The 14334-nt window shown below is 35.4% G+C and overlaps 1 protein-coding gene across 5 annotated transcripts in view; it reads left to right on the top strand.

Annotated features, from left to right (window-relative positions):
* Positions 1 to 13483, top strand: part of ZNF385D (zinc finger protein 385D) — a 438227-nt gene extending 424744 nt beyond the window's left edge. For all 5 annotated transcript variants that reach the window (XM_040547926.1, XM_040547929.1, XM_040547928.1 and 2 more), the window contains 4 exons: positions 4780 to 5013; positions 6962 to 7140; positions 8509 to 8610; positions 12681 to 13483. In XM_040547926.1, the coding sequence (XP_040403860.1) occupies positions 4780 to 5013; positions 6962 to 7140; positions 8509 to 8610; positions 12681 to 12914 (749 nt within the window). In that variant the 3' untranslated portion in view covers positions 12915 to 13483. The remainder of the gene's footprint in view (positions 1 to 4779; positions 5014 to 6961; positions 7141 to 8508; positions 8611 to 12680) is intronic.
* Positions 13484 to 14334: the final 851 nt, after the last annotated feature.

Below are 14334 nucleotides of genomic sequence, written 5' to 3'. Positions count from 1 at the left end.
ACAGGCGAAACCAGGGATCCAGTTCCTAGAAGGCAGGAAACTACTACGTTGAGTCTGTTTTGAATGTGCCACCCATACTGGAGCAGTCTGTTACCTGATGCAGGTTTGCTACAGCAAACCAGCTGACAAAGTTTCTGCAATAGTGAGAGCTCTTATAGTATAGTGAAATACTTCATATCAAGTTCTGTGTGGCATAAGAAAGAACATGCTTTCTGGTTTTCTTTCTTTCCTTTTTTTTTTTTTTTTTTTAATTAGTTTTGTTTTCCTTCCTGGACAGCATTAAGGACCAAATGCTCAATGCTCTTATGTCAAAGACAAAGCTGAATTTAAATGAGACCAGAATGCATGAGTATGCGCTAAATCAGGCATATTTTTAAATGCATGCCACTTGAGATTGTGGAAGAAAAAATAAGCTCATAAATAGTTGTGATTTGTTTGAAGCCGGAGCACTTTTCTCTCTGTAGGTCTATTTATAGTTTTAGGATAAGAAATTCTTATGCTTAGTAGCAGGAACTGATGAGTGATACTTTCACATAGAAGAAAAACATGAGTTGACTGTAATTTTCTGTTTCTTCAGTCTAAAGAAAATTCATGAGTCTTGTAGCTGGGATATAAAATTAATCCTGCTTACATAGAAGGACCTTAGTCATACACTTGCAGTTTTCCACTTGAACTATGGTATCTGTACTACCCAAAGGAGTCAATTCTCACTGAATGCTTTTATTCTGGTTTTGCCTTCTTGTTAAAATAAATCTTTGATTTTGCCAGTGAGCAAGATTAGTTTTTAATGACTTTATTATTATTATTATTATTAATAATAATAATAATAATAATAATGTTTATTCCATTGCTATATTAAGACCAGGAACATAAATGGATTTGTTTTGAATCCTGAAGTGTTCCCTTTTTTTGCTGCTGGAGTCCAGTTCCATACAGTATTAGCAATCTGCTTCTATGCCAAAGCCAAGCAGTGACAGTTGCAATAATGAATATTTGCTGCAGGCCACTGGTATGAAAATAGCACAGTGCTGCAAGCCTGCGTCACCAGAAACAAATCTTCCATTTGACTGTGACTGAATTTCCAGCTCAATTTTAGATCATTTATTATTGAAATAGTTCTTAAAGCACTGTCATAATATAATGCTAAGAAACGCTGATTCAGTCTTCAAGGCATCTGTTCAAATGTCTTCCTACTGCTTTTTGTCTTTTTTTTTTTTTTTTTCCCTTAATCCTTTATACCTTTAATGCTGTATGCTGTATTTGCAACACTGTAATACATTCAAAGATGCACAGGCTGGTTAGATTAGAAGTTCTGGTAAGAAAAGGATTTTAATTCCTTCTTTGCAAGCCTACTTGACAGCTCTTAGAATGTTTCCCCCATAATTCCTGCAGATAATTGTAAAGATTGTATGAAGAGGAGCAGCTTTGCATCTTTAAATGTGTCATGGCTTTCACATGGTGAACTTGGATGATTTTCTTGTATGTGTTTTGATATCATTAATGTGTTTGCATTAATGAAATATGTATTAAATAGGTGATATTTTGGAAGGTATATGAGCAGGATATATGCTCTGAATATTGGTATTTTGGAATGATATTTACAATTTTTATTTTAATTTTTATATACAATGCTGCTTCCACATATACATATCAAAATACCTTCAAAAGGACTATGATAATTGATTGTATTTTCTTTTCACTTTAAGATAACTAGGTGGTTAAATAAAAGGTCAACATACATATCGAGGGTCACATATTTGAAGCAGAATAAAATCTGCATTTACTTAAGCTTTTTAATGTATATATATATTTATTTTATATTTTGTCCATTGCCTTGGGTTTTCCTATGTAATATAAAGAAATAATGGTCCATACTTTTCTTAAGGCATACTGACCCTTGCACCACAAAGCTGGTAATGGTGATTGATATACGTATCTAATTTCCTGCAAGATTAAAATGAGCACCAACTTTGACACCAATTCCTAGTGAATATTAATGCCTTCTTTCTCTGTTCTTTTTCTCTCCCTCCCGCTGTCTGTCCACTGCCTTCCTTTTCACCAGGAAAGTACATTGGCTAGACCTGCTACTGTATAGTAGTCCCAGGAGAAACTGTAATTTTAAAAGCAGTGTTATGTACCACTGGGTGTGAGCTTTTGGTATACTTGCAGTACCTTTCAGCTCAAGGAAAGCCAATGTCAGCACAGATTTTCTGGAATGGTGAAGGAGTGACTAGGAGTGACTAGTTAAATGAGTAATTTTGTGGACAGACCTACAAAGGCTTCATTTACTCATCATTTTTCCAACAAAAGGCTTAATATTTCAAAATATCGTTTTTCTTTTGAAACATTGTTGTTAATCAGTAAAAAAAAAAATAACAGAATGTTCAGCAAGATAACACCATTTCTTCTGCAGCACTATTTGATATCCTCAGTACATTCAGAATATTATCACTTCCAGACTCCAACTCAGGAAAAAAAAAGTACTTTTATTAAACTTTGAGTTGGACCTTTTGCTATACATTTTAATGCCCGGCAGTATGTAGACTATTCATATCACAAACTCATCTTTTTTGGTTTTATAAATAATAATTTATCAAACCCTTTGAGAGAATATATAGAAACATTACTAAATAAATTATAGAAATTGACAAGGCTAGATTCCTCAGAGGTAACCTGCTAGCTGAAAGGGGGTCAGACCTGGGTTGTTCCTATAGATATTTCTTCAACCAGTTCTAAGTCCTTCAATAGGCAATATTTCAGGATCTCTGTAGGTAGGTTATTCTAAGGTTTAGAGCTTTAATATTAGAAAGAATTTCCTGGTATCTAATCTAAGTCTCTCTTGCTGTAATCCAATAGTCCTTGTCCTATTAGCAGGGATCAGGGAGAAGAGTATATTCTCTTATTTTTAGCTACCTTCTGCAGATCTGGAAAATGTTGTCAGTGTTTACCCTTCACTTTTCAGATTCATAGGTCATGTTTTCTAAACTTCTAATTTGTTTTGGCTTCCTCCCTCACAAGCTCTCTCCTGTTAGTCTGCATTTGTATTGCTGCTGAATTAACAACAAAGCATGTCATTGTTAATGTGGTGTTCACTGTCCCCAGACTGGATACAGGGCCACCAGTGCTGATTAGAGGAGAAAAAAGTACTTCATAAGTCTTTCACTTCACACTTTCAATATGGCAGGAACCTTTTTCATAACACCATGGTATAAGTGATCTGTGTTCATCTTGTTATCCACTACTGAAAGCTTTTATTGGGAGGAAAAAACAAACAAACAAACAAAAAAAACACTAGTACTGGGGCTAACGTTCTTCATCCTGCTTTAATAGGTTACATTAATCCTACCAAGTGTGGATTCCTGCAATTGTCTTTACTGGAAAGCATCTTGTTTTCTAGACTCCAATGCATTAAAATTGTTTTGAATCATGTCTCCCAGTGTGTTTGCCCTTCCTCTGAGTTTGTTACTGTCTGCTAAATTAATAGGTGTGTCCTTCATTAATGAAATTGTTGAACAGTATTAACATACCTCAGTTAGAGTGTCCCTCCTGCATCACAATACATACTAAGATCTATAATCCATAGAATAGTTAGTTTGCCTATTCTAATAGCTATTTTGCCTAATACTGCCATGCCTTTTCTCTCCCTTTATGACATGGAAATGCATGAGCATCAGTGGAGGGGACTGAATGAGGATATTCTCTTTTTCAGAGGGAGAGGTTTAAGTTGAGGGCACTTGGGCTCCAAAATGAGATGGCAAGATGTCTATGAGAACTCTGTAGGGGTTTAGGCTGTCAGCTCCTTGGTGCATTCAGGACTTGGATCCTTGGCAGGGATGTAGACCCTCGGTACTTATTTGTCGGAAATCAGACTCATCTGGAAACTTGAAGAGATTGCTGGGTTAACTAACAATATTGAACATGGATATTTAGGACTTTTATAAAAATGTCGTTTATATGTTATTCAAACAATAATATCATTGTGTGTTTTCTCTCTTCTGAATTTGAAAACTACAGAAAAAGCATGCGTTCTTAGATGTAAGAACTAGGTTTCCAAAAAGATTCAGATATGTAACGTGCTTACAATTTTTCCAAACATATTAATGACAAAATGAAAGTCTTTTTAGTGTTTGTGTAGGTATCAGAATGTTGTATTTTTAATTACTGTTATTAGTATATATTACTAGTATGTAATATTGGATAGTAATAATGCATGGATAAATGGTGTATTAATAATTACTTTTGTTAATTTAATAATAGTTTTGGCTGACATCAAGTGAAGTATCATTTTTTTTATTATTATTTTATCAGATAACACTAATACAGTTACTTTAATTCTAGTTTTATTAGTACAGAATGTTAAAAATTTAGCTCAGCTACTCAATCAGTTTAAGTATTGTGCAGCACTGTGACAGTTTATGTTTCTGAAGTGCTGCATATAAATTTTAACTACCTATTGTTCTGGTAATTTACGCAACCACTTTTAGTGAATTATCCTTCAGTCGTACAGTACAGTCTTAATGACCTGTCTTTTCAGTTTATGAATTTTGTATATACTGGGTGTTAGCAGAATGGAGGAGACAGTACATGGCATTTCGATACATGGGAGTAACCATACAAAATGCAAAGAATAAGGTCAGATTTAGTTCATTACCATTAGTCAAACTGTCACCAGCATGGTCTGGCTCTCTGTACAGTTACAGTGTTAGGATACCAGCAAGCAAACACCAAAGGTCACAAACTTCTGTTTTGTTTCCTTCCATCTCATCCCTTTGCCCACAGACGTTACCACAGGGACACCAGCAATATCAACGACGACAACCTTGGAAATCCGGAAGAGCAGTGTTATGACAACTGAGATCACCTCTAAAGTGGAGAAAATCCCCACGACAGCCACTAGCAGCACCACATGTCCTTCCGTTGAGACTGAGGAAGAAAAAGCAAAAAGACTGCTGTACTGTTCACTATGCAAAGTCGCTGTCAACTCTGCCTCACAGCTGGAGGCGCACAACAGTGGTGAGATGGAGCAATGCTTGCTTTCTTCCCTTTTCTTTTTTTTTTTTTTTCTTCTGTCTCAAGAGCTCTGCAATTATCTTCTCCTGAATAGATTAGATCTCTTGCAGCAGGGGACAAAGAGGTGGCAGAAAGCTGGCAATTACATGGAATTCATTAACTAATAAAGAACAAAAATGACAGGCAAAGAGGCTTTCAAAAAGGGGGAAGAAAGAAAATTTATTGCACGCAAGTTACCCATTTTCTTACATTTTAGCTTTTGCAGCTTCCAGACCTTATAGAGCTAAATGACAGCTCATGCTTCATTACCTTTGGTGTTCAGAGTTTGCATACTTTTGTTTGTGCCAGCTAGCAAACTGAGAATGAATACCATTAGTTTTGTTTGAAATCTAACAAATTAAGGCTGAAAGAGTGAGTGTCAGTCAGAGTTCAATGATGAGAGTTAGAATTTTTAGGCCCATTTTGTCTGTTATTAACTTGGTAAAATTTATGGTTTTCCTTTGTTTTCATCAAATGATAGTGACTGGTGCATGAGAGGTGAATGGGTAATTGCTTACCTCTGTCTTTCTTAATTTTTAAACCTTTTTTTTTTGTTATTAGAGCTAGTAACATCAGTAGGTTCCAGAAGTAGACAACCATCATCCACAGTCACTATTTTAAATGTCTTATTGATTGCCTTTGTGATAAGCAGCGTTAAAAGATCTTGGAATATAACATGGAGGCAGTGACCACCTATAACAGTCCTATAGAAAAATTCCTGATTTTGGATGTCAGTGGTTACCTGACAGCAGGGTAACCAGAGTTAAGAAGTAGAAAGAGACCCTCAGGATTGAAAAATAGAGACAGTGCTAGTATACCTGAAGTGAAATGATAAATGGTCTTAAAAAAAAAAAAAAAAAAAAAAAAAGTTTGACAAGGCTATAGAATCTGTTTAAACTAAAAAGGAAATAATAATTTGTTGGTATTCATGAGAAACAAAGCCTAGTCAGTTTCGACTACTGTGTTTGCTGTATGCCAGATCTTCAACTGGTGACAATTCAACTTCATAAAGCTGCACATATTTAACCTATTTAATTACCTATGAAGCTTAGACCCTAAACATTTTTGTGATCTAGATATGAGCCAAAACATTACTGTGAATACTCAGATACAAACCTCCAAGTTTCTGCTTTCTATGCTGATAAACTGTGTGTGTAGCTGCACACATGCATGCTTAGAAAAGTGTATAACGGGATGCATATAGTGATTATCACTGGAACACTAAATCTGTACATGGCAGTAGTCCATTATCTTCACAGACTACCTGCCTGGAAGTCAACAGTGTAAGAAATTGTTTGGTCTGAATAAAGGTACAGCAGTAGACACAATTGCTTTCTATCCAACCTTTATTTTAATTACCAATGCAAGTACATTTTTTTGTCATGCATGTTTCTCACATGTTTTGGTTTCTGTCCAGGTTGCTGCTAGCAACATCTGCCCCTTTGTGGTTTGAGAACTAATTAGTTAATTACATATTTAAGTGTAAGCTACCTAATGCATACTGTTTATCAATCAGTTCAGAAGGACTACAAATCAAAGGCAACTACACCTTTAATAGCTAAATTACTCTTCCTTTGCAACTGCAATTCAGGTCTTATTAGCAGCAGGAGTTAATGAGAAAAGTCACACTCATTTAACTTCACATCAGGATACCTGATTGTGCCACTACTTATTGGTGTGGCTGCTTTGTTCTAGTGAATTACCTACAGACCCATAACTTAATAATTAAATATCAGATGTGAAATACCATTACATTAGTATTAATATGATACAGACAAACACAGACATATTCCAAGGATAGCACATGGCACCAAGCTGAGGTTCATATGATTTTCTTTTAGAAAGAAAATAAAACAATGAATGCAACCAAATTACGAAAGTTCTTTCTGTTTCCCATTTCTAATGTCTCCAGGGACTAAGCACAAAACTATGCTGGAAGCTCGGAATGGAAGTGGAACCATAAAAGCCTTTCCCCGGGCAGGCGTAAAAGGCAAAGGACCTGTGAATAAAGGAAACACAGGCCTTCAGAACAAAACATTTCACTGTGAAATATGTGATGTGCACGTAAACTCTGAGACACAACTGAAACAGGTACTCAGCTAGCTTGCAGAGTGTGATCCTTGGTTATTCTTTGTTTTCATGGTGATAAAATACCAACACAATCAGTATGTATCAATCTAATAGTTCACATCAAAATGGAGCTTATAGATTTTTTCCATTGTTTTTGTCTTTTATGCTGTATGTTTAGTTTTCGATATGATTTTCTCCTGTACAGAATGTATTTTCTCAAAAGCTTGTTTATATGTATATATATTGAAGAGTGTTTTTATTTAAAGCGTTACAGAAGCTGTAAGCTGCAACGTTACAACTGTCTTTAGACTACTATAGTTGTCATGAGCTAATAAACCCTGACATTTACTGTACTGCATGATATTTGCCTTGACAAAGATGTGGAGGTGGTTGTAGCCAGTATTTTCACAGAATATTGAACAACCTGCTTAAAATTATGGGATGGAGAGGATTTGATTATTTCTTTTTATCAGCGTTACTCTGTAACCAAGAAGCATGACCTCTAAATTGCAATTACACTAAGTTATGTTTGGTCATTCATCAGATGAACAAAGCCTTTGCACTGAAAAACACTTAGTTTAATACCATATGCCTTTTGAATTAAATTCTTGTTAAGGAACTTTACAAGAATGAAGATAAATTCTGTAATGGACAATAGCAATACTCGTCTTTTGCTTTCAGGAAAAAGTCCAGTTCTTTGTCTCCTTTGTGAGAACTCTCTCGAGAATGAAAATCAAAGTAAAAATACAGTTCTAAAAAAGGTCCCTTACATCTAATACCGCAATAAAGTCTGTGTAGAAGGATTCTTGTAAAATCTAATAGATTTTATGAAGAAGATAATGGGCTTTGTGATTTTACTTCTCTGTCATTTAGTTTGATATGTAGCGATCTTTCAGCTGAAATCTTAAAAGGATCTCTAGGCTTCTTAGGGATTTAAACCCTTTTGTGACCTTTTTTTTTTTTTTTTTTTTTCCTTTTTTTGAATAGTGAGTGATGTACTATCTAATATTCTTCCAAAACTTTGTATCAGCAGTGGATTGAATTTGATGGGTGCTTTATAAAGACAGGGAGGGGAATTTTTCAAAGGATTCTAGCTTTGACCTAATTCAGGTCTTGTTGAAGTTAACAAAGGTGAGAAATTCATTGACTACAGTGGAAGCAAAGTTGAACTGAGCACTGCTGAAAATCACAGTCCCGGTGTGTGGTGCACAAAGGAATCACTCAAACTGGAATAAGCCCTATTCTCATTCATTATTGAATTAGTCAAATAATGCTGTTGTGGAGAGCAGCAGCCTTCAGTATTAGAGCACACTTATGGAAAGCAGGACTTGAAATTAAGGAAGTATCACTTTTTCTTTTATTTTCTTTTTTTCCAATGTATTTTAACAGCACATAAGCAGTAGAAGGCACAAAGACAGAGCTGCTGGGAAGCCGCCTAAACCTAAATACAGCCCGTACAACAAACTCCAGAAGGGAACGCATCCTCTAGGGGTAAGCCAATCACTGTTTGATTCAGAGAATCATGCTGAGTAGGGTATTTAGAAAATGAGAATGGAAGAATCTTTAAAATAAGAGGATAGTGTAAGCAATGGGAGTATGCGAGTGCCTAAATAAGTTCATGGAAGCCCACAGGAGACTTTTTATATCCTTTGAAGGGTGTGGACCCATGAGTCCTTGTTTTTGTGGCTCCTCTAAATAACCTTAGGAACGAAGCTAGTTTCAAAGGTCATTAGAGAGCAAAAGAGGAGAGAAACATGCAAACATCAAACAGGATTTTTCCAGTTTTCACTGAAGACAATAGTGGTGAAATAACTACATAAAGTTCTATAAAACATAAAACCTTTATTCATTCCTCATTTAGAAAATTATTCAAATAACAATTGAAACAATAACAATAAAAAAAAATCATCTCTCATTTCATTCTGCTCAGTTTCAGGATGGCTCTGGTCACATTTCCAACTGACAGGGCAAACTTTGTGAAGTGGAGTTCTTGCTAGTTTCAAAAGCTGAAAAACACGTTTACTCTTTAATAAAAAAAAAAACAGGATCCTGCCATTAGTCAAGAAACAGTTTATATTGTGGGTGGGATAGTGAAGCATCTGACATTTATCTACATCAGATAAACTGTGTGATTGTTTTATGTGACATGGTGTTTTGTAAGGGTTTATAGATGGTTTTGGCAGGCCGAGGGTGTTGATTCATTGGCCTCATACAGATTAGGCCCCTATTCATTGTCCATTTTTTCTAATGCAAACAAAATTTAGAGCTTTCTTCTGTGAGATCCAAGTTCTCTGCTAGTTGAACTTAAGCTCTTTTCTTGACAATATAAAATTTGTCCTCGTTGGGGCAGGCCTTTTTTTTTTTTTTTTTTTTTTTGTAGTACATTCATGCACTATTCAGTTGTGTAGGAGCTTTCCTAGATATTGCAACATAATGCACTGCACTATTCTGGTAGATCCACTAGTACGGAAATAGCCCCATAGGGTTGTTCAGTAATCCACCTGGGAGACCAAGGTCTTCGCTACATATAAAATACACTGAAAGAATAGAAAATGTATATTTAGGGAAGTAGTATACAGAATCACTAAAGCTTCTCTGTCAAGATTATTATTCCTTGAGGAAATTCATTGTTTCCCAGGGGGTAAAAATAACTATTATGTTACTGTTTTTGTACACAGTTGTCTATTTAACAATTTATGTAGTGGTGATTTTTAAGAACTCCAGCCAAGGATCAAGGCTATTCAAATGGTGCATAGACAAATCAAGGCAATATGTCCTTTTCTTTCTTCCTCACTCCCAAGTGCTCACCATACACAAGTCAGAACAGAGGTGAGTCAAAGCGAATTTAAAGCAGAGAGAATGAGTTAGCAATAAACCAACAGACAGCTATAGTAGAACAGAGGCTGCATTTAGTCTTTTTGAATAGAAAAAAAAATTGTCACTTGAAATGCAGAATGGCATAGCAACAAGCCAAAGACGTGCTAATGTTTATGATGTGCTCTAGACTTTAACTTTCTTTACTCTCCAATAATTTTTCAAGTCATTCACAGTCCCTTAGTTTATTTCACTGGAAATGACATGCATAATGCCTACTGAACTCTTAATGTTGACCTGTGTGTTAATTAGTACTTGTAGATAGATTTGAAAATGAATGTGCATCATACTCCATATAAAAAATGTTACTGTTATTGCAGCTATCTTGAAATCACAACGATGTTGATAAATTAGCTGAAAGTCTAACTTCATTAGAAGTTCCTGATTCCTCTAAGAATGACCTAGCCTTTTAATATTGTCACCTAAGATCTTTGATCTTCATGACAACAAATACATGAGCATCATCTTCCACCCCCCCAAACCCCCCCATGGAAGTTATGAAAAGGACATATTACATTCTCATAGGTTTTCTAAACCGATAGCTCTCCAATGCCATATTTTCAATATCATTTATACTGCTTCAGAGAAAGACGTTTTATGAATTCCCACAGTACTCTTTTACAATTCAAGAAATCTTGTACCATTGACACTTAGTTGAAAATGCTACACCAGAAAGAAGTTATCGGGCATTTCATAGCCCAAACTTTCTGCAATGAGATAGCTTTTATGAAAAACATGTTCTGTTGTTTTGGGTTGGTTTTATTTGTATTTCGTACTCAGGATTTTTATTTATTCATTTATTTATTTATTTTGAAAGTATTTTTCTTAGCTGTTCTAAATAAGGCTGAAAAAATATTTACTAAATAAATAGTAAGGGAGGAAGAAAAAGTCAAATGTTCAGCAAGGGAAGCAGACAGCTTGGATCAGTGAATGTAACACTGATCAAGGAGATGATAAGATCATCTTTATCTGATCATAGTGTCTATTGCCTATTTTATCCTCTATTAAGAGAATTACTGAGTATGGTCCCCTCTGAGTATCCCTCTCAGAGCTTTAAAGGACATTGAGACCACCGCAGTTGACAATGGATATTAGGAAAAGTCAAAATCCTGCATCCATCTGGCTAGTAAAGAGCCTATTTATTTATTTATTTATTTATTTATTTATTTTTAAGGAATACAGTGATAACTTTATGAATGATGAAATTCACTTTTGGTGCATGTCAGATGATTTCTTTCTGACTATTCACTCACCACAGTACTATTGAGTGGAAAGTATCAGACTGATATAGGGCAAGTTAATTATTTGAAAATCCCTTTCAATTCAAGGATGAGAAATTATGTTTCCTTATGAGTGAAAAATGTCTGTACTTAGACTGAGATGTACCAGAGCATAGTACATATATTCGTATATTAAATACCATATATTCAGGTATATATGCTATGCAAAGGACCTCAGGTCATTCCAGGACACACACCCATCCAGAGTCAATCATAGTTGATGGGAAGTTTTCTTTGCTGGTAGGTGAAGTCACTACCCTTATCTCAGAGTTGTAAAACCAGAACAAGGTATTCAGGCTCCTGGCTTCTCATTAAAACCTTAAAATCCCATCAAAACCTCCAGAAATCTATATAGACTAGACTACTCTGATGTTCGCTTTTATGCATACCAAATGTAAATTCTCAAATATTCAAATAATAATGAAGGTCTGTTGAGTATTTTCAATTAGTTTGGACAAAGCTTGAGCTTATTTATTTTCTTTTTGCAAACTCTAAATGCAGAGTTTTCTAAACTGCATTTGTTATTGTGCAAGACTTGTGATTTAAAACTATTTAAACCAAAAGCCTCAGCGGCAGTAACAAAAATATCTTTTGGCACCATGCTAAGTGATACAGGCAAGAGTTTTTCATGACAATATATTTTTTTAAAATCTGTGCCTTTTTCACAGTCTTTATAATAACAAACAGTATCTTAGTGAAAAAGGTCTTCCAACATTTTCTTCAGAAGACAGTCTTCTGAAGACACAGCAAGATGATGTATGACATAGGAAATATACCCGTAGAATTAATCACCTATTTTATCACATGAAACACATTTAGGAGATTTTCATAACTGGTGAAAGATAGACTTTGTTTATGTACTTGTTATCAGTAGCTGCAGTTAATAGAGAGGAGATAGCTGTGGATCTTGTTTTTAAGTAGAACTTGCATCCTAATGATGAAAATAAAAGTACATTCTTAGTCACACCAGTGAATAAGATGTTTTCATTCTGATCTGGTCTCTATCATAAAGCTGTCCAGATGGAGATCTCTTAATTAATGGCTAATTCTTTCTTATTTAATTCTTACAATGTACGTGTAGGTTTACTTAGGTGCAGATTGCCCAGCCCCCTTAGGTTTGCTTTGATTTCTCATCTCATATTAAATTATAAGTCTCGGTGATGAGGAGGTGAGTCCACAGCCACGAGAACATTGAAAGTCTTTGTTTTCTACCAAATCCTGCTCACTCTTGTTCAATGTGTGAGATCAAGTCTCCTGTCACAACCCTGCAGCTTGCAGAGTCAGTAACCAGTACAAGGCCTCTCTTAGTTGATTTTCCACTTATAATCTTATGTCAAGCTTCCTGTCATGTAGCTAACACGAACAAATTATGTCTCTCTGTTTGTTTGTTTTCTCTTTTCCCCACAGGTAAAATTAGTATTTTCAAAGGAACCTTCAAAGCCGATAGCTCCACGAATCTTACCAAATCCGCTAGCAGCTGCAGCAGCAGCTGCTGCTGTGGCTGTGAATTCCCCCTTCAGTCTTCGAACAGCCCCAGCCGCTACCCTTTTCCAGACTTCAGCACTTCCTCCAGCACTCCTACGACCAGCTCCAGGGCCTATACGGACCACCCATACTCCCGTGCTGTTTGCTCCTTACTGAACTCCAAACAGGAATTAACTGCAATAATTTTTCAAATCAAAACAAACAAAAAAGAAAATCAAGAACATTGAACTATGCAGTGTTTATTTATAGTTTAAAGTATATATGAAGAGCCAGGACTTTTGATAGAGGACTCAACAAATTCTAAAAGGGGGAATGGGCAGTATTTTCTCCAGATGAGAGCATTCCTCTTCTGAGCATTGATCGTTTTAGAAATGATCTCCAGCATTGACTTGTAGTGACATATAAAACTTATGAAGCCTTTTGACTGTGCTTTTTGGCACATATTTCCCTGCAATGTCTTTCCTGCTTTATGAAACAACTTACAAATTTGTCTAAAGGGCATTAACTGGTTCCAATGTACATAAAATACTTTATTCTGTAGATTAAAGAAGAAGGAAAAAAAAAAAAAAAAAACAAACACTGTGAATAGTAGTACCCTTACCAATCCTCCTGCCAAATCAGCAGTTACTGGGTATTTATCTGAAAAAAAAAGTAGATACAATAGATGTCTTGTAAAACAGTAGTATTGTGTCTCTATCTATGCCACTAGGTTTCTAACTGAGTTGCAAAAGGTAAAATGAACAAACTATGTCACTTGGTAAGTAGTCAAAAATGATGACAATAACGTGGAGCTGTTCCTGGTGAGCAAAATTGTTTTCCTCACCCATGGAAGAATGGGCATGAAGGTTATCTATGGTTAAGACAAGGTAAAAGATAAAGAAGATTTAGTGAAAAAAAATATATATATATCCAAATGCCATACACAGAATAGGTCAAACTTTTATTCAACTGAGAGTGAATGTGTACAGTGTGCATAAATTCAAAATGTGTAAGACAGGATTGATCAAGGTTTAAGGAATGTCAATGGACAGCAAAAAATGCACTCTGGTTATGAAACAGGCCTGACACTTTAGTGTTGAGCAGAGGGAAGACACAAATGGGTTATGCATAGTCATAACTAGCAAATGAAAACCAAGAGAGAAATCCTGGCCTCATTTAAGTCAGTATAAAGTTCCTCCTGACTGCAGTGTAGCCAGAATTTCATCCCCAAAATGGCACATATTCTTTTTATATCATACCAGTGGGAGTGTCTGTAGATACAGGTAACATTTTTTGCAATAGGCTTAGTTTTAGAAACTGATTTATTCTCTCGTTTTATTTCCTACTGATGTGATATAAAATGTTTTAATATACCTATAAAATGTAAACAGCAACACGAGATACATATTATGAGATAACTGCACATTGTGGGTTTGGAACAAATACAACCTTTAGGATCTGAAGGGACCCTTGAATTCTGTAGCTGACCTTTATGTATGGGCAGCTTAAAGCCTTATATATTTACTGTGAGGCTTAAAGGGGTTGACTGTGTCCCTTTAAAATAAGATTTATCAGGGGTATATATAGATATACTGTA

The sequence above is a fragment of the Cygnus olor genome, chromosome 2 (genome assembly GCF_009769625.2).
Source record: "Cygnus olor isolate bCygOlo1 chromosome 2, bCygOlo1.pri.v2, whole genome shotgun sequence".
NCBI classification, from domain to species: domain Eukaryota; kingdom Metazoa; phylum Chordata; class Aves; order Anseriformes; family Anatidae; genus Cygnus; species Cygnus olor.
Note: the sequence above shows the minus strand (reverse complement) of the source record. Positions and strands in the feature narration are given on the sequence as shown.